This window comes from Bombina bombina, chromosome 10, assembly GCF_027579735.1.
Source record: "Bombina bombina isolate aBomBom1 chromosome 10, aBomBom1.pri, whole genome shotgun sequence".
NCBI classification, from domain to species: domain Eukaryota; kingdom Metazoa; phylum Chordata; class Amphibia; order Anura; family Bombinatoridae; genus Bombina; species Bombina bombina.
The window spans coordinates 60,954,655-60,978,296 of NC_069508.1; the positions used below are offsets into that span (position 1 = coordinate 60,954,655).

General features: G+C 38.5%; 1 protein-coding gene across 1 annotated transcript in view; it reads right to left on the minus strand.

The window, feature by feature from the left end:
• Positions 1-23,642, minus strand: part of LOC128641452 (L-selectin) — a 123,356-nt gene that overhangs the window by 21,672 nt on the left and 78,042 nt on the right. The window contains exons 4-10 of the mRNA XM_053694093.1: positions 17,959-18,066; positions 7,773-7,958; positions 6,995-7,102; positions 4,280-4,465; positions 3,924-4,031; positions 3,258-3,443; positions 2,879-2,986 (exon numbers count right to left, since the gene is read on the minus strand). Of these exons, the coding sequence (XP_053550068.1) occupies positions 2,879-2,986; positions 3,258-3,443; positions 3,924-4,031; positions 4,280-4,465; positions 6,995-7,102; positions 7,773-7,958; positions 17,959-18,066 (990 nt within the window). The remainder of the gene's footprint in view (positions 1-2,878; positions 2,987-3,257; positions 3,444-3,923; positions 4,032-4,279; positions 4,466-6,994; positions 7,103-7,772; positions 7,959-17,958; positions 18,067-23,642) is intronic.

Here is a 23,642-nt window from a genome sequence, read left to right on the forward strand (position 1 = left end):
ACACCTATTAAAAACTCCACATCCAAGTTTCTCAGCCGGCACAGGATACCCAATAGGTACTGTTGGTGAGACTGTTACGGGATACCAGATAAGTACAGCAGACACAGCTGATTTGAGAAAGGCTGTAAGTAGAATTGTAGACACAGGTTTCTCAGCAGGAACAGAATACCCAGCGCGTACTGTTAGTGAGACTGTCATGGTATACCAGAGACGTACAGCAGGCACAGCTGGTTTGAGGGAGGCTGTCACTGGTATGGTAGACACAGGTTTCTCAGCAGGCACAGGATGCCCAGCTGGTACTGTTGGTAAGACTGTCAAAGGATACCAGATCGGGACAACAGGCACAGGTATCAAGCAAGACCATTTGGCTTTCAAGAACCAGGTGAGCATACACAGGTACCAGATAAGTATGGTTGGTCTCTAAAGCAAGGTGAGCATACACAAGTATTAGATATGTATGCTTGGTCTCTGGAACAAAGTGAGCATATGCAGGTACAAGGTAGGTATGCTTGGTCTCTGAAGCAACGTCAACATCCTCAAATATCAGGTAAGTATGCTTTGACTCTGGAAAAAGGTGAGCATACACAGGTATCAGGTAAGTATGCTTGGTATCTGGAACAAGGTGAGCATACACAGGTACAAGGTAAGTATGTTTGGCCTCTGGAGCCAGAAACAAGGTAGGTAAGGCAATAAATCATGCCAAAGTGATGGGCTCAGTCAACTTTTATAGGAACTCCCATACCTGAGTCCTCCTGGTGGGAGTTCCTGTAATTAGGATATGGCCCCTTTAAATCTAGGCAGCACGTGGCCGTGCATGCAAAGAAGGCTGCAGCAGCAGCTGAAGGGGAACCGGGGTGGGCTGGTGGGACGCCGAGAGGGAAGGTGGCACTCTCAGTGTTCACCGAGACCAGACCTGGAGCTCAAGGTGAGTATTCTGACAGTGGGCTACTTGGAAAGTTAGCATTCTGGGACAATTTTTGTTCAAAAATCTTTTTTAAATGGGACGGCCCTTGAATGTGGATTTGGGGGAGGATGTGTAGCTCATTATCTCTCCCACCTAGCCTTGTGGAATGGTTGAATTTGGTTGGTATTGCTACATGGGAAATAGGGGTTGTAGAATGGCTAGAGTTGATTGGTGTCACTATTAATAAGGGACCAATTGGATGTGGATTTTGTTGTGATGTGCAACTTATGGTCTCTCTCCCACCTAGCCTTGTGGAATGGGTGAATTTGATTCTGTGACAAGTTGAGAAGTCGTGTGTTATGTGCCTTTTTTGTACAAAGAGCTATTTTAATTGAAATGGCTACTTAAATGTGGATTTAGTGGTGAGTGTGTGACTCATTGTCTCTCTCCCACCAGCTTTGTGGGACAGGTGAATTTAGTTGATGTGGCTTCTTGGGAATTGGGTGTTTTGGACTTTTTCATGCAAAACACATGGATGTAGGTTTTGGGTCGAGTGTGTGACTTATTATCTATCTCCCACCTAACTTTGTGGAATGGGTTAATTTGGTTAGGCTACTTGAGAAGTAGGGATTCCAGGTCTTTTTACACAAACATTTTTTTGACAGAAATAGGCACATGGATGTGGGTTTTGGGGTGGGTGTGTGGCTCATTATCTCTCTCCCACCTAGTCTTCCAAACCAGGTGAATGTGGTTTGTGTGGCTACTTGGGAAGTCAGCGTTTCAGGCCTTTTTTGTGCAAAAAGCTATTTTGACCGAAATAGCCACTTGGATGTAAACTTTGTGGTTGGTGTATGACTCATTATCTTTCTCCCATAGTTTTGTGATATGGGTGAATTTAGTTGTTGTGGCTACTTGGAAAGTTGGTGTTCTGGGCCTTTTTTTTTAACAAAACTGCCTCTTGGATGTAGATTTTAGGGGGAGTGTGTCGCTCATTTTCTCTTTCCCGCCTAGCTGTGTGGAATGGTTGAATTTGTCTGGTATTGCTACTTGGGAAGTGGGTGTTCCAGGCCATTTTTTTTATAAGCAAAATATATATTTTTTACTGTAACTGTAACTTGTATGTAGATTTTGTGGTGAGTGTGTCGCTCTTTGTCTTCATCTTACCTATCATTGTGGAATGTTTGAATATGTCTATTATGGCTACTTTTTCACCAGAGCAGTTACTTGAATGTGGCTTCTGTGGTACGTGTGTACCTCATTTTCTCTCTCACAACTAGCGTTGTGAAACTAGGGAATGTTATTGTTGTGGCCCTCTTGGGAAGTGGATGTTCCAAGCCTTTTTATTTTTATGCATTTTTTTTCATTTAATTTTTTTTATATTGTGGTTTATTTTCTCTCTCCCACCTTGCCTTGTGGAATGGGTGGATTAGTTTGGTATGACTATTTGGGAAGTGGATGTTTCAGCAGTTCCATACTTACCTGGTCTATGAAGGGGGTTAATAAAAATATTATTTACATTTTTTTCAAACCCTAACAAATTGTTCTGATGGATCTTTCAAACTTTCTACTGTTTATATGAATTATTTATCTAATTATATGGCCGTTACAGCCTTTTCCATTTCATCTTTATCCCATCAGTTCATTTTGGAATTAGTTTCTAATGTTTTGCTTTTAATTTGGCCACATTAAGTTTGCTTCCATGATGATCTGTAAACAAAATCATTATGAAAAAAAATCCTATATTTTTTTGTATAGTTTGTGTTTTATTTTCTTCTTACAATGCTTACTAATTCCAGCAGTTTCATTAATTGAAATGGCAACTGAAATGATGTAAAAACAAAAAAAAAAAAAAAAAACTTGTCCCTTTGACTAATCATTCTCTTAAAATTGTGAAAGCCATAAAATATTTTATTTTTTATTGACACGTTTAATTATATAACAATGATTCTGCAATATTTTTTACAGGATACCCACCAAACTGACAATGATATCCATAGAACCCTTTGTCACAGTTGCATGTATAGTTGTTAATTGTCTTAACACATTCTCCGTGCTGTCCACACAATTTTTTGTTACATGTTGCTATGGAAGAGGAAAAATAACATTATTATTAGATCGTTTTTATTACCATTACCTATTAAAACTAGAAATTATTTATAGTTATATATTTTTAGGAACTAATTTAGAACAATAGCAAGATATTTTAAAAAACAAACAAAACAAAAACAACAACTAATTATTCCCTTAAAATAGTTAAAGCCATAAAATGTATTTTTATTTATTTTTGATGTTTAATTAAATAACAATGACACTGCAATATGTTTTACACAAAGATTGTGAGTTGCCCCAGTACCTATACAGCTTGGAGATGTGCTGCTCCAGTTCCCAGAAGATAAACATTCAACCTCAATAGATTTGCTTAGTTGAAATCCCTCAAAGCACCCAAACAAGCAGGAAGATTTGAAATTAAAGTTCCCCCATGGATGCGAACAGTTAATATGTCCTTGAGGTGATGCCACTAGTCTTGGACATTGAACAACTAGGGAGAAGAAGTATATAATTTATTTTCAGGATCACTTAATGCATATCACAGACAATCTTGAATTCTATTACAGTATATGTTAAGTAACAAAAACTAATGCCCACTATATTGATGTTCACTGTAAAAAGACATACACCCATAACTACATAGCTACCACTGTCCTTTTCTCAGCACTCTCTGCCTTTTTAGTGACTGTGTTTTCAAAGTAAAACCAGGAACAAAAGCTATACCCCTGCTCATCCTGACTCCACCCACAGGAGAAAAAAAACCTCATGTCTCTTGATTTCCATTATAACACCACCAACATAACACATGTGACTCTACCCACAGGCCAGATCTCTTTCTATTACAGCTGTTTAGTTAAATAAAAACTGTATAACTACATTTCCTATGTATGTACACTATGTATATGGGGTTTCATTACTGTAAAGCTAGCAAAAAATAAATAAATACAAAATGAAAAACTTTGGGACCCACCATACTGACAATGATCTCCATAGAATCCTTCATCACAGTTGCATGCATAGTTGTTCATTGTCTCAATACATTCTCCATGCTGTCCACATAATTTGTTGTTACATGATACTATGGAAGAGGAAAAATAATATTATTCTAAGTAGAGCATTTTTATTACCATTACTTATTAAATACTACAAATTATTTATAGTTATAACTTTTTAGAAACTAATCTAGCAAAATAAGCAAACAACAACTAATCATTCCCTTAAAATTGTGAAAGCCATAAAATGTGTTTATATGTTTTATTGATGTTTAATTAAATAACAATGACACCACAATATTTTTTACACAAAGATTGTGAGATGCCCCAGTACCTATGCAACTTGGAGATGTGTTGCTCCAGTTCCCAGAAGATAAACATTCAGCCTCAACAGATTTGCTTAGTTTAAATCCCTCAGCGCACCCAAACAAGCAGGAAGATTGGAAACTAAAATTCCCCCATGGATGTGAACAGTTGATATAACTTTGAGGTGATGCCACTAGTCTTGGACATTGAACAACTAGGGAGGAGAAGTATGAGAATGTTAAACAATATCAAATAGGAGTGAAGCCATAAAATGGTATGGTGTCCTAGGAACATATATTTTTATTTTTGATAAACATAATTCATTTTTAGATTCACTTGCATATCCCAGGATATCTTGAATTCTATTACAGTATATGTAAAGCAACAACCACAGAATACAAAGTAATAGGATGTGAAACGTTAAATAAAATATAACATTAATTATTATAAAGTAAAAAAACATATTACAACAACAAGGAGAGCTTTGCGGCCAACGCCTTAATTCCAGAGCTTACGCATTTCAACATGGGCAGTAATCATAGCATACTGGTTACAAGTTCATATGCTCAATTTAAAACAGGTGAAAAAACAACCATTGGATAAAAACAATTAACATACTGACATATCACAGCAGATCTATTGTGTTGGCTAAATAAATACTATTCTCAACTCCATGAACAAGAATTCAGATCTGATATGTATCTAATTTATATACAAATTCATAAAATGTTATAATAAAAATTAAATTGAGATAGCCTAAGACACATATCTGAAGACATGCATATTGCTATTAATTATTAGACATTATTGGTCATACATATTGTCATGAGATGCAGGACACAGCATAGAAGGTACAACACTATTTTATTGCAGAGCATAGAAGTATACAGACTGCACAACACATCAGACTTAGTAACTGCAAAATTGACTATAACGGCTATATACCGCGCCCCCATCTGGTGACGTCACACTCCCACTCTCATCACATCTTCCCCTTTTTCAAAGAATAAAGCATACTTTTTTTTTTTTAGAATACAACAAATAACAAGGTATACAAGAAGCATACAAAAATTGTTTTGGTTAGTGTACAACAAATAACAAGTTATAAGAGAATATATATGAACAACAAGAAATACAATCCTGACTTGAACATTGGGGTAGACTACCCTAGTCCACAGTGACCATGGGATTATTCTGCCCATTCTTCTGGTCACTGCTCTAACTACAGTGCTAATCCAACTCTTCCACTTGACGTCATTTTACATGAACTGTCCTCTGATACAGAAGAAGGTGATTGAGAGTCTGCTGAAAGCAAAGAAGTATCCCCGCTGTGGTCTTGCTGAGGGGAAGTTACCCCTCTTAAAACAGGGGATCTCACGGGCTGTGGCTCTGTGGCATCCAGTCCCAAACTCTCAGGTACTGGCTGAAGATGTCTTCTATTTCGACGTGTTACTGTCTCTCCATCAGTAAGGACTACATAAGACCTTGGTTCTGAAGAGCATCCTATTACGCTAGCAGGCATAATCCAGTTTAATTCTGACATTTTTGCCCACATTCAGCTCCTGCAAAGGCCTCACAGAGTGTTTTCTGTCGTAGAAGAATCGGTAGCCCCTTTTTGCCTATCCATCCCTCCTAAGGACCTCATCCCGAGGAATAGAGGGGGCTGGCTGGAAGACACCCACAGAGGGTAAAGTGATGCAGATCTGACATCCTAGCATCAACTGTGCTGGGCTAAAACCTGTGGCTTGGATGGGAGTCGCCCTATAGGCCAAGAGAGCTAGGTACAGATCCGATTGCTTCAGAATGAACTTGGTTGCTTGAAATGCCCTTTCAGCCATTCCATTGGCCTGCAGAAAATGCGGTCTTGACATAGAATGGATGAAATCATATTCACTGCTGAAAGAAATGAACTCCATGGAAGCAAACTGCATTCCATTATCACTCACTAGCTCCATCGGTATGCCCCACCGGGCGAACAAGCTGTTGAGACGAGTGATAATGGCCAGACTGGTGGTCTCATTCAGGGGTGCAATCTCCAAATACCTAGAATAGTAGTCGATCACAACCAGGTACTTCTTCCCATGAAGTTCGTATAAATCTGTGGCTATCTTCTGCCACAGGCCTTCAGGCGCTGGGGTAGAAATTAAGGGCTCTCTTCTCTGAGTAGGCCGGCATTCCCAGCAAAAGGCACATTTTGACACGTGGCTCGCAATGTCAGTACTGATTCCAGGCCACCATACCGCCGTAGCTGCCCTTTCTCTGCACTCTGTAATGCCCAAGTGGCCATCGTGAATTCTGCTTAACATCTCCTGCTGCATGCTAACAGGAATGACAATGCGGTCTCGGAACAGCACTAAACCATCTAGATCCATGAGCTATGACCTCTCTGACTGGTAAGAACTCAAAGACATTCAGGCTGCCCGGCTCTCGGGCTAACCTTTCTTTATTTATTTAATAACTTCTTGAAGATCTGTATCTAAACAGGAACCAAAGCTATGCCCCTGCTCATCCTGACTCCACCCACAGGAGAAAACTAATGTTTCTTGATTTTCATTATAACACCACCAACATAACACATGTGGCTTCACCCACTGGTCAGATCTTTTTCTATTACAGCTGTTTAGTTAAATAAAAATGGTATAACTACATTTTCTATTTATGGACACTATACACATGGGGTTTTATTACTGTAAAGCTAGCAAAAAAATAAATAAATACAAAAAGAAAAAACTTTGGGACCCACCATACTGGCAATGATTTCCATAGAATCCTTCCTCACAGTTGCATGTATAGTTGTTCATTGTTTCAATACATTCTCCATGCTGTCCGCACAATTTGTTGTTACATGATACTATGGAAGAGGAAAATAATATTATTCTAAGTAGAGCATTTTTGTTCCAATTATTTATTAAATACTACAAATTATTTATAGTTATACTTTTTAGTAACTAATCTAGCAAAAAAAACAAACAACAACTAATCATTCCCTTAAAGGGACATTAAATACTAGATAAATGCTAGATAGAATGATGCATTCAAAGAAAAGATTAGTGCATGACTAACATGTAGATGTATTTTTTAAAGTTTCATTAGTTGTTTAAAAAGTGACAAAATAAGTGTAAAGTTTTAGTGTCTATAAAACACTGGGAGCTGCCATGTTGTAACTTGTGTTACCTTCTCTGCTGTGGCCAATTAGGGTCAGTTATAAATAAGTCACTAGAGTGTGCAGCCAATGGTTGTGCTGGATTTAACAGTGTTCTGCACTTCCATTTCTAAAAGGAACTGAAAAGCTCACAATTTCAGAATGGAATTACAGGCAAAGAGGACAAAATAAATAATGAAAGTATATTGCAGAGCTGTTTTATATATACAATTTATCATTTTATATTACCATCTCAAAGTGTTTAATGTCCCTTTAACATTGTGACAGCCATAAAATGTGTTTTTATTTCTTATTGCTGTTTGATTAAATAACGACACCACAATATTTTTTACACAAAGATTGTGAAATGCCCCAGTACCTATGCAACTTGGAGATGTGTTGCTCCAGTTCCCAGAAGATAAACATTCAGCCTCAACAGATTTGCTGAGTTGAAATCCTTCAGAGCACCCAAACAAGCAGGAAGATTGGAAACTAAAGTTCCCCCATGGATGTGAACAGTTGATATAACCTTGAGGTGATGCCACTAGTCTTGGACATTGAACAACTAGGGAGGAGAAGTATGAAAATGTTAAACAATATCAAATAGGAGTGAAACTATAAAATGGTATGGTGTCCTAGGAACATACATTTTTATTTTTGATAAGAAAATGCCAAAAGGCCCACTGGGTCTGCCCAAATTGCCTCCTGAGGAAGAAGCATAATTCATTTTTAGATTCACTTATTGCATATCCCAGGATATCTTGAATTCTATTACAGTATATGTTAATCAACAAACAGAGGATACAAAGTAATAGGATGTGAGATGTTAAATAAAATAAAATATAACGTTAAGAACTATAAAGTAAAAAACATATTACAACAACAAAGAGAGCTTTGAGGCCAACACCTTAATTCCAGAGCTTACACATTTCATCATGGGCCGAAATTATAGCATACTGGTTACAAGTTCATATGCTCAAATTAAAACAGGTGAAAAAACAACCATTGGATAAAAACAATTAACATACAGACCTATCACAGCAGATCTATTGTGTTGGCTAAATAAATACTATTCTACTCTATGAACAAGAATTCAGATCTGATATGTATCTAATTTATATACAAATTCATTAAATTTAAGAATAAAAATTAAATTGAGTTAGCCTAAGACACATATGTGAAGACATGCATATTGCTATTAATTATTAGACATTATTGATCATACATATTGTACTGAAAGAACTGAACTCCATGGAAGCAAACTGCATTCCATGATCACCCACTAGCTCCATCAGTATGCCCCACCGGGCGAACAAGCTTTTTGAGACGAGTGATAACGACCAGACTGGTGGTCTCATTCAGGGGTGCAATCTGCAAATACCTGGAATAGTAGTTGATCACAAACAGGTAATTATTCCCATGAAGTTTGCACAAATCTGCAGCTATCTTCTGCCACGGGCCTTTAGGCAGCAGGGTAGAAAGTAAAGGCTCTCTTCTATGAGTAGGCCGGCGTTCCCAGCAACAGGCACATTTTGACACGTGGCTTGCAATGTCGGTACTGATCCCAGGCCACCATACTGCCTTAGATGCCCTTTCTCTGCACTTTGTAATGCCCAGGTGGCCATCGTGAATCCTGCTTAACATCTCCTGCTGCATGCTAACAGGAATGACAATGCGGTCTTGGAACAGCACTAAACCGTGAGCTGTGACCTCTCTGACTGGTAAGAACTCAAAGACATTCAGGCTGCCCGGCTCTCCGGCCAACCTTTCTTTATATATTTAATAACTTCTTGAAGATCTGTATCTAAACATGTCTCCATTCTTATTTGCTCTAGTTTCCTTGACGAGATGGATTTTGATGCCAGAACTGAATCCATGTACACTTTCACAGCAGCCAGCATGAGCCTGCAAAGTGTATCTGCCACAACCAGTTGTTTCCTCGTTACATGCACTGCCTGAACATTGAACCTGAGCAACCTCATCAGAAGTCTCTGGCATCTTAAGGGTGTCTTGTCAATATCATAGGAATTGATTAGAGGGACTATTGGTTTATGGTCAGTTTCAAGACTGAACTTTTCTAAACTCACTAGGTAATGCTGGAAGCACTCATAGGCCCAAACTGCAGCCAGTCACTCTTTCTCAATTTGGGATTTTTTCGATTCTGCAGTTGTCAGTGTACAGGAACAGTAGGCAATGCCTTCTTGGCGCTCTCTTAATTTATTTATACAATTGTTTGTTCTCATTTAGCTGCAAGAGGGCGGCCCCTAACCCATAACTGCTCACATCAGCACTAACCACTGTCTTTTTAGAAGGGTCGTAGAACCCCAACACTGGGGCAGACCCCAGCAGGGACTTGACCTGTATACAAGCTTCTTCCTGTGGAGGTCCCCAGACCCAGGCAACACCTTTCTTCAGCAACTCGGTAATAGGGTGGAGTACTGTGGATAAATCTGGTAGGAACCTGCCCATATAATTCACAAGGCCCAATATTTGTCTCAGCTCGTGTACATCAGAAAGACTTTCAATCTGTTCAAAAGCAAGGATTTTATCAGGGTCCGGCTTGATGCCATCTCCTTTGATAATATGCCCAAAATAACATAACTCAGATTTTCCAAAAAAGGCATTTCTCTTTATTTAATTTCAGCCCAGACTCTCTAATGGTCTGCAGCACACAGCTCAATCGCTGATCATGTTCTTCCAGTGTGACGACTGGCGTGCCCTCGTGGTCCCTTAAGAGGGAACTCTCTTTGAAAGATTTCAGGAGCAAAGGATATCCCGAAGGAATGTCTACTGAAGCCAAACTGACCTAGCGGTGTAATGAAGGTAGTCAGTTTGTGGCACTTTGGGTCTAGAGGTATTTGCCAGAAGCCAATGGAAGCATCCAGTGTAGAGAAGAACTTTGCCCCAGTTTCAGAGCTATGCCTTCAAGCGTGGGCAGCATGTATCTCTCTCTTTTTGCCACCTCATTCAGCCGTTTCAAGTCTACGCCGATGTATGCCTTCCTGTTCTTCTTCGCAACTGGCACAATGGGGGCACACCAGTCAGTTGCTTTGACAACCTCTTCAATAACTCCCATATTCTTCATTCGCAGAAGTTCCTTCTCCACTTGAGGTATGAGCGGAAATGGAAATCTACAAGGAGTAGTAATGCTGTATGGGACCAGTGGCAGCTGGTGAATTATGAAGATGGAGGTGCACTTGGCCCCGCCCCTGGCCACATCCCTTGAAATAAGACCCCGCCCCTCAGATGGCTCTATATATATATATATATATGTAGCCCAGGTACAGCAACTCCACCCTTTTCAATTTTATAATCACAATTTAAAAAAAAACAACAAGCAAGGCAGTTTAAAATAGCATTTTAAATATGCACAGTATATATAAAATAAAGAACCAATAACTGAAGAAGCCTCTGGGTTCAACATTCTTTTGACAACATCATAGATTTATACAAAGCTTGAGGTTAGTGAAATCCCTGATAGACTTAATTAACACAATCCCAAACAGTTCAACATGCTCAGAAGACAAAGTTGAAGAAAAACTTTGAGGTTGAGCACTCCTCAACAAGCTACTTTTCATCTGGTGTCATTCAATATTTAATGCACTGAGCTTGTAAGGCTATACTAGTTCTGGGTTCCCTTTCTCTGCAAGAACATTCATTTTCACTGTATCTAATGCCAGGAAAAAAAGCCCTTAGGCACAGATGACTTATAACTTTTGTTTAACACAAGCACTTTCAAGGCACTATGACAAGTGCAACCTCCAAAGCAAACACCACTTGCTCTGTTACTGACTGTAATACCAAAATCACTTTAACCATTCCCTTTTCTTGTAACTAGATTTGAGCATGTCTTATGGAGGAGCTGCCATTTTACTTAGTAGATTTATAGTTGCTGCTTTTGTCACCTCAAATAAGAATTGATTTGCAAAATGTAACAAAGCGGTGATTGATATTAAGGTAAAAATAGAATTATCAGTTAAATAGTTAAAGCCATTCTAATCCCTAAATATCTTGTGAGACAAGATGTACGTTTTGTGTAGAATACATGTGTTTAAGGTACAATGGCATGTATACAACAAGCATTTAATCTGTTTGGTTATTTTTCATGTTTTTTTTTTTACACCATTCACTCAGTACTTGTATTAAATAAACACAGGACAATCGGTTTGCAAATAAGAGGTGGAACTGGAGACCTTGAGTTGGCTTGAAAAAAGGGGACCTTAGGCAGAAGGAGTCAGGGTCCAAACGGGATCGGACTGAGGCCAAAAATATGAGGGGTTCTGATGAAGTGAAAATTGACTGAACTAATTCAGCATGAAACTAAAGGTCAAGGCAACTGTATCTTAATAAAGTGTCTTGAATCGAGGTGGACAGTTTAAAATGCAGCCAGCTTTAGCTAAGATCATTGCCATAGCAATGCTTCTGTGGCCTCAGTAAGAACAACTGAGGCACAAGTTTCACAGGAGAGGAGGGGAGAACACATTGAACCTACTATACTAGGAGTGATTACACTAGTAAGGATCTTCAGTGATATTCCTACAAGCTGTAACATAACCCCCACGCTGCGCTCTGTATAGCCTGTGTGAGGTGGCACCTAATTAGCGCTCCATATCTACCGCCACACCCCCTGTTGTCCACTTCAAAAGTAATAAAAAAAAAAGAGAAAAAAATGCTTTACCACTGCTGCGGTCTGCTTGCCCGCAGCAGGGCTAAATGTAAATCAAAATCACATGCCCGGCCCATGGAACTGCATCCCTGTAGAGAAATAAAAATTACATTTGGAACACACATACCTCTATACTGTCCTGGATACAGATGTCGCCAAAAATTACTAAAATGCCAGAGTGCCCCTCTGCCTCGCCTCTCCTCAACTCAGGAGGAGCCTCGTCAAGCGTCATCACATGTTTTCAGTGATGACGTAATCGGACCGGCTTAGCACCACCTCCCTGGCTCACTCGCACAGGCTGAACTGTGAGATTAAGCCAGTATATGGATGGGTTGGAGGGTGGGAGTGGCGTCTCAGCGTCTGCATGAAAAGCAATACAGGCAGCTATTGAGACAGGCATGTAGGCTCTACCGCATGATGTAGGCTCTACCGCATGTGCGGTTAAATAAAGAAAAAAACAGTGAAAACATTTTTTTTTATTTTACAACAAAAAACAGTTTTGCTTTCACTTTTTTGGGGTATAAATTAAATATAATTTTTCCAATAAGGGGGCTATTGGAAAAATTATATTTTCTTCAGAATTTTTTTTTCTTCTTCTTTTGACTGGGGGTTCACGTGCGGGTGTTTACATATGGAGGAGCCTCCACTGTATGGGACTGCATCAACTTTAAGTGATATTTGGACTGGGTTACAATTTAGCAGGCCCAATTCATCAAACATGTCTTCCGTAATCTCATTTACTCTAGCGACAAGGCCCAAACCACAGCCGGCTTTTCTGCTCAATAGGTTGTTAACATACTGACCTCTAAGTACCCACATGGTGAATTTCCTCTGCTTGTACTCGCAGCTGGCAAGAAACTTCCCCGCACAATCGATGCGGCCACCAGGACTATGAACTTTTGTTGTAACTTTCTCCAGCTGAGGCTGTCTAGGCAGTTTTATAAATGCTGCAAGGGACATAACAGTGATGTCTGCTCCTGTTTCAATCTTGAAGGCAACCTTGGCTCCCATTACAGTAAGGGTAACATGCCAATGTTCATCTGAACTAGACTGTTCAACAACAGACCCTACAAAGGACACTTCTTGAGCCTTCTGGTCACTATCCACCTGCATCTCCTTAATGGACTCAGTTTTACACACCACTTGAAAATGGCCCATTCGGTTACACTTTCTACACCTTTAATCTTTAGCGGGGCATATGACATTCTGATCATGGGTACGGTTACACCGCGTGCCTGCTGCACCCATCCACTTCTGGGCGTATCTGTTGCCCTTGATCTACCGCTCACACTGTGCCTTTCACCTGAAGCTCTCTTGAACTGCTGTACTCCATCCACAATACTTTCAGACCTCATGTCAGCACTTTGATTTTTCACCAGTTCACTCTGGCGGGCCATCCTAATAGCCCTATCAAACGTCAATTCAGCCTCCAACTGTAGCTTCAGTGAGACCTCAGCATCTGCAATTCCTTTAACTATTCTGTCTCTGATTTGCTCTTCTTTAGCAACACCAAACTCACAGAATTCAGCTAGTTCATACAGGTTGCGCACAAATGACTACACTGATTCTCCCATATGCTGAGCGCATTTATGGAAACAAGCCCTCTCATGAATCTCATTACGTTTGTGTACAAATTGAGCACTGAGTTTGTTCATGACTATTTCAAAGTCAAAATCTTCCCCTTCTTGGAATGTAAAGGCATTAAACACTGGCTCCACATCTTTCCCCATAGAGTATAAAAGAGAATTAACTTGTACTTCATCACTCTCCTTGTCCAGCTTGGAAGCAATCCTGAAGCTGACGCCATGTGGGCCAAGCTGCAGGCTGCGAGAAATCAAAAGGCTCAGATGGGGTAAACTTCAACATCGTCATTAATCAGGAAACAGAAGCACAGGCAAGTACTTCTGACACCATGTCATGAGATGCAGGACACAGCATAGAAGGTACAATGCTATTTTATTGCAGAGCATAGAAGTATACAGACTGCACATCAGACTTAGTAACTATGACATTGACTATAATGGCTATATACCACGCCCCCATCCGGTGACGTCACACTCCCACTCTCATCACACATATATATATTTATAAATATTTATATAGCTTTGATCCATAAACAGATAAAAAGGGGGTGTAAGCATAGGTTGGCATACACACACTGCCAGCTATGATAGAGACATGATGTCACACATACAGGAATGCCACTGCTGCCAGTAGTTTATTAGGTTGTACTGTGAATTGAAACCTGACGGGACTCTAGTACATAATTTAAAAATCGAGTGCATTTCATGCTTTTGATGCAACTTATCTCTATCACCACCTCTTTTGGGATTCATTACTTACTCTTTAGCCATCCAACAAAAATTTGATGTGCTTTTGTTGTAAAATCTAGTAAAATGTTGTAGCAAATTGGTGGATACCTTGCCTAAACTGATAGTGGAAAGATACTCCCTGATGCGGGACCTCACGTCTTGTGTCGTTAACCCTACATATTGAATTTTATATTGAGAACACTTAGCTTTATATGCCACATAATTAGAGGAACAATTGAGACATATCTCTATAGGGTAGGTATTGTTTGTCAATGTTGATGAAAATGTGACAGCAACATCCACAATTTCACAAGGTTTACATCTAATGTGACCACATTTGTACATGCCTATACAATTTAGCCAAGAACTCAAAGGCTCTGTGCTAGATCTCAATTGTGAAGCTGGTCAAATATTACCCAGTGACCGAAATCTCCTGTAGGAACATCTTATGCCATAATTTGTCAACTGTCGGTACCAATTTATCATTAGCCACTAGCACATTAGTGTTTGCACTAATAGTGTTTTACTAATAGTGTTTTACTATCCTATAGATCTGAGTATATTGTGTACTGTAATCTGTAGCAAAATGTACTCCTTCAAACTTATTCCTACATTTTTACTACTTAGAACTGAAATCCCAAATTGCCTTTTGAAGAATAAACATAATTCATTTTTAGAATCACTTAAAGGGAAACTGAACCCAATTTTTTTTCTTTCGTAATTCAGATAGAGCATGCAATTATAAGCAACTCCTATTATCAATTTTTCTTCATTTTCTTGCTATCTTTATTTGAAAAAGAAGGCATCTAAGCTAATGAGCCAGCCATTTTTTGGTTTAGACCCTGGACAGCTATTGTTTATTGGTGGGTGAATTTATGCACCAATCAGCAAGAAGAACCCAGGTTGTTCACCAAAAATGGGCTGGCATCTAAACATACATTCTTGCTTTTCAAATGAAGATACCAAGAAAATGAAGAAAATTTGAAAATAGGAGTAAATTAGAAAGTTGCTTAACCCCTTGAGTGCTAATGACGCTCTGAGCCGTCACAGAGTTTCCCACTCTGGTGCTAATGACGGCTCAGAGCCGTCACTAGCACTCTCCCAACCTGAGGGAGATCTGGGGGCTCCCACCCACTCCTACCCCGGCGATCGGTGCTGCATAATGAAAGGCATCGCCGGGGCTTCCGTTTTGCGTGGTGACGTCACGCGCAATAAACGTGATGACGTCACTGCGCAACTTTATTTAACATTAACAATGTTAAATATAGGAGCAGGGGGCATGCTGCTTAGAAGCCTGTATCTCAGGCATCTAAGCAGCTACAGACCCCCAAGACCCACCGTTGGAAAGGTAATCGCCTAACCTTTCCAACGTTGTCTTGGGGATCTGAAATAAATAAAAAAAAGTAAAAATATTAAATAAACACCCCTTTAAGAAAACCTTAGCACCCAGGTGGGAAAGTGCTTAGCACTCAAAGGGTTCAAATTGCATGCTCTATCTGAATCACAAAATAAAAAAATTGGGTTCAGTGTCCCTTTAATGCATATGCCAGGCAATCTTGAATTCTATTTCATTAGCAACAAACACAGATGTCCATTATACTATTGCTCAAGGTAAAAAACATACATGGCTACCACTGTCCTTTTTCTCAAAACTCTCTGCCTTTTTAAAGGGACAGTATACACTCATTTTCATATAACTGCATGTAATAGACACTACTATAAAGAATAAGATGCACAGATACTGATATATAGATCCAGTATAAAACTGTTTAAAAACTTACTTAGAAGCTGTCAGTTTGGCTCTGTTGAAAAGGTAGCTGGAAAGCCCACTGCAAGTGGCAAATAAGACACTCCCCCCTCCCCCTTCTTTTGCATATGAAAAGACTCTTTACACAAACAGGAGCAAGCTGGAGAAGGTAGCTGACGGTATTCACATAAAGCTTTGGGGCTTGGTTAGGAGTCTGAAAATCAGAGCAATGTTATTTAAAAATAAGCAAAACTATACATTTATTTTAAAAAAAAACTTTATGGGCTATATAAATAGATCATCTACAAAACATTTATGCAAAGAAAAAATGAGTGTATAATGTCCCTTTAATAACAGTTTTTCCAAAATAAAACCAGTAACCCAAGCAATGCTCCTGGTCACACTTAATCCAATCATGACACACCCACATGTCAAAACAATACTTGTGCCTCTGTTTGTTTCCATTACATCAGCACCAACATAACACACGTGACTCCACCCACCAATCCTCCTGGCTCAGCTTAAGCCCCTCAGTCCAGCTTAGTATCCAGAAAAGATTGGAAGGTGTGTAGATCTTTTTCTCATACAGTTATTTTGTTGAACAAGAAACTGTATAAACTTGTACACATTTGGTATTTATGTATACTATACTTGAAAAAGGGTGCAGTCCCGAAACGCGCATCAGAGTTGGTTTGTTATGCTGCTCATCCCCGGACTAACATCCATCTGATATATGGGCCCTTGGAGATGCTGTACTTAAAAAGAAAGCTTTTAGTTTCCAGATTTCAACAGCGTATGGTGTCTTGGACACGAAGTCACCCTGCCGCGAAAGTGGATTAAAGCTGGGAGTGACGTATACACTGAACATGGAAGCGATACAAAACAGAACCGCAAGTATTGTGCTGTATACTAACATGCATGTTGACAAATTGCTATACCTTGCTAACATACTGGCACATTGACAATTGACTTTTACAATCATACACAGCGGGACACTTTATTGCTGTTTGAACCAAGATTACCGTATGTATAGTTTTGGAAACATTCTGCAGTGTAAACGCATACACTTGGCTTTTCATTCATGCTACATTCCTGTTAACTCTACCCTGCCGCAAAAGTGGATTAAAGTTGGGAGTGATATATGCATAGAGTTGGGAAATTATACAAATGGAATACTGGGTTTCATACTAACATGCATGTTGAGAAATTAACTGCTTCACCTTGCTAACAGATTGGCATACTAACAAATAATATTGACAGCTATACACAACAAGATAATTTAATGCTGTTTACATTAAGGTTGCCATATGTATAGTCTTGGGAACTTTCTGCAATACAAACACATCGATTGGTGTATGGAGTACAAAGTGACAAACCCACTGAAAAGGGGAGTGGTTTACAGCTAAACTTTATTGTCAGCATTTATCCGAGTGTTTCATAGAGTGCCTCATTGAGCTCTGATACGATAATTCAGCAGATGAGATTGATGGACGTTGACTTGGTTTATTAATACCCTCAATTTTGAGATTATTTATAATATAGTCAACATTTGAATTTTTTACGTCCTCCCAAAAAAAAATTCTCACAAGATGGCAGCATATGTTTGATTCCCCTAGGGACGCCTGGGGTGTAATCTTTTTTTATGTGTATGTATGACTGGCGAATGTTTAGAATGACATGAATTTTGGGTATTGATATACTTCTTTTTTTTGTATAGGCATATTAATAAAGTTGAGCCTTTTTTCTAATTAGGTGTGCTGAGTTTTATATTATATTAACTATACATATGGGGTTTTACTATTTTTAAGCTAGCAAAAAAAAATAAAAAATTGGAACCCACCATACTGACAATGATCTCCATAGAATCCTTCATCACAGTTGCATGTATAGTTGTTAATTGTCTCAATGCATTCTCCGTGCAGTCCACACAACGTTTTGTTACATGATGCTATGGAAGAAAATAAATAATATATTTTAAGTAAACAGTTTACATCATTTCCTATCATATACAATACAACATACAAGTTATAGTTATATGTGTATGTAAACATGTCTATATATGTGTATACATGTGCATTTGTGTTTTTGTATGTACATACAGATACATTTAAACACATAAATACACATCCATACACACATACACTTTTGAGCAATATCATTTTCATTCATTTTCATATATTTTAATGTGTTTTTTTAATATAAATACTTGAAATTCCTATGGCCTAGATTTAGAGTTTAGAGGCTCCTAACGCTGGTTTTTAACGCCCTCTGGTATTTGGAGTCAGTCATTAAAGGGTCTAACGCTCACTTTCCAGCCGCGACTTTTCCATACTGCAGATCCCCTTACGTCAATTGCGTATCCTATCTTTTCAATGGGATCTTTCTAACGCCGGTATTTAGAGTCGTGGCTGGAGTGAGATTTAGAACTCTAACGACCAAACTCCAGCCGCAGAAAAAAGTCAGTAGTTAAGAGCTTTTTGGGCTAACGCCGGTTCATAAAGCTCTTAATTACTGTGCTCTACAGTACACTAACACCCATAAACTACCTATGTACCCCTAAACCGAGGCCCCCCCACATCGCCGCCACTCGATTAAATTTTTTTAACCCCTAATCTGCCGACCGCCACCTACGTTATACTTATGTACCCCTAATCTGCTGCCCCTAACACCGCCGACCCCTATATTATATTTATTAACCTCTAATCTGCCCCCCACAACGTCGCCACCAGCTACCTACAATAATTAACCCCTAATCTGCCGACCGCAAAGCGCCGCCACCTACGTTATCCTTATGTACCCCTAATCTGCTGCCCCTAACACCGCCGACCCCTATATTATATTTATTAACCCCTAATCTGCCCCCCTCAACGTCGCCTCCACCTGCCTACACTTATTAACCCCTAATCTGCCGAGCGGACCGCACCGCTACTATAATAAAGTTATTAACCCCTAATCCGCCTCACTCCCGCCTCAATAACCCTATAATAAATAGTATTAACCCCTAATCTGCCCTCCCTAACATCGCCGACACCTAACTTCAAACATTAACCCCTAATCTGCCGATCGGAGCTCACCGCTACTCTAATAAATTTTTTAACCCCTAAAGCTAATTCTAACCCTAACCCTAACACCCCCCTAAATTAAATATAATTTTATTCTAACGAAATAAATTAACTCTTATTAAATAACTTATTCCTATTTAAAGCTAAATACTTACCTGTAAAATAAACCCTAATATAGCTACAATATAAATTATAATTATATTGTAGCTATTTTAGGATTTATATTTATTTTACAGGCAACTTTGTATTTATTTTAACCAGGTACAATAGCTATTAAATAGTTAATAACTATTTAATAGTTACCTAGTTAAAATAATTACAAAATTACCTGTAAAATAAATCCTAACCTAAGTTACAATTAAACCTAACACTACACTATCAATAAATTAATTAAATAAAATACCTACAATTACCTACAATTAAACCTAACACTACACTATCAATAAATTAATTAAATACAATATCTACAAATAAATACAATGAAATAAACTAACTAAAGTACAAAAAATAAAAAAGAACTAAGTTACAAAAAAAAATATTTACAAACATTAGAAAAATATTACAACAATTTTAAACTTATTACACCTACTCTAAGCCCCCTAATAAAATAACAAAGCCCCCCAAAATAAAAAAATGCCCTACCCTATTCTAAATTAAAAAAGTTCAAAGCTCTTTTACCTTACCAGCCCTGAACAGGGCCCTTTGCGGGGCATGCCCCAAAGATCAGCCAATCAGATTGAGCTTGCATTCTATTGGCTGATCGGAACAGCCAATAGAATGCGAGCTCAATCTGATTGGCTGATTGGATCAGCCAATCGGATTGAACTTGATTCTGATTGGATGATTCCATCAGCCAATCAGAATTTTCCTACCTTAATTCCGATTGGCTGATAGAATCCTATCAGCCAATCGGAATTCGAGGGACGCCATCTTGGATGACGTCCCTTAAAGGAACCTTCATTCGGCGAGTAGGCGTCGGTTGAAGAGGTTGGATCCGCGTCGGTTGGAAAGAAGATGGCTCCGCTCCGCTCCAGAAGAAAGAAGATTGAAGATGCGGCTTGATAGAAGACTTCATCCCGATGATGGACTTCCGACTTCAGCCCGATGATGGATTTCTTCAGCCGCCGCTTGGATCCAGACTTCAGCCCGAGGATGGACGTCACTCTTCAGCCCCCCGCTTGGGCTTAGATCAAGACTCTGGACCGATCGGTGAACCTGGCATGGTGAAGACAAGGTAGGAAGATCTTCAGGGGCTTAGTGTTAGGTTTATTTAAGGGGGGTTTGGGTTAGATTAGGGGTATGTGGGTGGTGGGTTGTAATGTTGGGGGGGGGTATTGTATGTTTTTTTTTACAGGCAAAAGAGCTGAATTCTTTGGGGCATGCCCCGCAAAGGGCCCTGTTCAGGGCTGGTAAGGTAAAAGAGCTTTGAACTTTTTTAATTTAGAATAGGGTAGGGCATTTTTTTATTTTGGGGGGCTTTGTTATTTTATTAGGGGGCTTAGAGTAGGTGTAATTAGTTTAAAATTGTTGTAATATTTTTCTAATGTTTGTAAAAAAAAAATTTATTTTTTGTAACTTAGTTCTTTTTTATTTTTTGTACTTTAGTTAGTTTATTTCATTGTATTTATTTGTCGATATTGTATTTAATTAATTTATTGATAGTGTAGTGTTAGGTTTAATTGTAGATAATTGTAGGTATTTTATTTAATTAATTTATTGATAGTGTAGTGTTAGGTTTAATTGTAACTTAGGTTAGGATTTATTTTACAGGTGATTTTGTAATTATTTTAACTATTTTAGCTATTAAATAGTTCTTAACTATTTAATAGCTATTGTACCTGGTTAAAATAAATACAAAGTTACCTGTAAAATAAATATTAATCCTAAAATAGCTACAATATAATTATTATTTATATTGTAGCTATATTAGGGTTTATTTTACAGGTAAGTATTTAGCTTTAAATAGGAATAATTTATATAATAAGAGTTAATTTATTTCGTTAGATTTAAATTATATTTAACTTAGGGGGGTGTTAGTGTTAGGGTTAGACTTAGCTTTAGGGGTTAAAACATTTATTAGAGTAGCGGTGAGCTCCGATCGGCAGATTAGGGGTTAATACTTGAAGTTAGGTGTCGGCGATGTTAGGGAGGGCAGATTAGGGGTTAATACTATTTCTTATAGGGTTATTGAGGCGGGAGTGAGGCGGATTAGGGGTTAATAACTTTATTATAGTAGCGCTCAGGTCCGGTCGGCAGATTAGGGGTTAATAAGTGTAGTTAGGTGGAGGCGACGTTGGGGGCGGCAGATTAGGGGTTAATAAATATAATATAGGGGTCGGCGGTGTTAGGGGCAGCAGATTAGGGGTACATAGGGATAATGTAGGTGGCGGCGGTGTACGGAGCGGCAGATTAGGGGTTAAAAATAATATGCAGGGGTCAGCGATAGCGGGGGCGGCAGATTAGGGGTTAATAAGTGTAAGGCTAGGGGTGTTTAGACTCGGGGTACATGTTAGAGTGTTAGGTGCAGACGTAGGAAGTGTTTCCCCATAGGAAACAATGGGGCTGCGTTAGGAGCTGAACGCGGCTTTTTTGCAGGTGTTAGTTTTTTTTTCAGCTCAAACAGCCCCATTGTTTCCTATGGGGGAATCGTGCACAAGCACGTTTTTGAGGCTGGCCGCGTCCGTAAGCACCGCTGGTATCTAGAGTTGCAGTGGCGTTAAATTATGCTCTATGCTCCCTTTTTGGAGCCTAACGCACTGAAAACCCAGCCATTCTGTGAACTCTAAATACCAGCGGTATTTAAAAGGTGCGGGGGAAAAAAAGCACGCGTAGCTAACGCACCCCTTTGGCCGCAAAACTCTAAATCTAGGCGTATGTTATTTACTTAGAACAGATATACACATCTATATGTGTATATATTCATATAGATATATAGGTATAGACAATCAAAAGAACGAATCCGCCTTCCGGTCTCAGCTACCTGGGTGCAGTTATGGTTACAATATGTATGTAAAACAAATGCACTCACAGGGATTTTGGATAACACCAGTGTCAAAATATTATTGACACTGGTGTTATCCAAAATCCCTGTGAGAGCATTTGCTTTACATATACCTAGAAACATCTTAAATTATTAGTAATAGAATACATTCTCCTAAACTATATTTGGTTAATTAAGGGATATTCAGATATTTAATAATGTATTTTGGCACACAGTTGTTGGTGCCTCATACTAATGCGTAACAGGCTGACATTTAGTGCAACATCTTTATCTTTTACTTTTTCTTGCCAAATACATCTTAATTTGTGTCACTAAATGTTCAAACCACAAAACCACAGAAAGTAATGAAAGTCCTGAGAAAAATTACATAACATTTTTTACTTTATGCTACTTAAGAAAGACTGTTAGCGCTCATCAGGAAATGTAGTAGATAAAGGATAAAGAGAACGGTTACCTTAAAGGGATAGTTAACACATATGTGATTGTAATATAAAATAGTTGATTATATGTATAAAAAAAAACCTTTTCAATATAAGTTGTTTTATTTATTTTGCCCACTTTTCCTGTAATTTAAGTCTGTTAATCAAGAGTTTTCCAATTTTGAGAACTGAAAGTGCACATGCTTCCGAAGGATTATCCTGCCACATATCTATCCATAATTACCGTCAACAAAAACGATTACATAATCACTGCAAAAAAGAAAAATGTGTTTGTTAAAGGTCTATAAAACCCCACATTTTTCATTTGTGATTCCGATAGAGCATTTCATTTTTTTTAAAAGTTTCCAATTTACTTCTATCATTAAATTTGTTTGTTCCCATGATATTCTGTGTTGATTAGATACCTAGGTCTCTTCTGGAGCACTACTTAACAGGAAATAGTGCTGCCATATAGTGATCTTGCAAATGGATAACATTCTTGTAAAAATGCTGCCATATAGTGCTCAAAACATGGGCCAGCTCTTAAGCATACGTCCCCGCTTTTCAAGAAAAAATACCAAGAGAACGAAAAATTAATGATAGAATTAAATTAGAAAGTTGTTTAATGGGACACTGAAATCAAATTTTTTTCTTTTGTGATTCAGATAGAGCATGCAATTTTAAGCAACTTTCTAATTTACTCCTATTATCAAATTTTCTTAATTCTTTTGGTATCTTTATTTGAAAAGCAAGAATGTAAGTTTAGATGCCGGCCCATTTTCGGTGAACAACCAATAAACAAGTGCTGTCTAGAGTTCTGAATCAAAAATTGTCTGGCTCCTTAGCTTAGATGCCTTTTTTTCAAATAAAGATAGCAAGAGAACAAATAAAATTTGTTAATCGGAGTAAATTAGAAAGTTGCTTAAAATTTGAATGCTCTATCTGAATCACAAAAGAAAAAAATTGGGTTCAGTGTCCCTTTAAGATAACATGCTCTATCTGAATCATGAAAGAAAACTGTTGGGTTTCATATACCTTTATG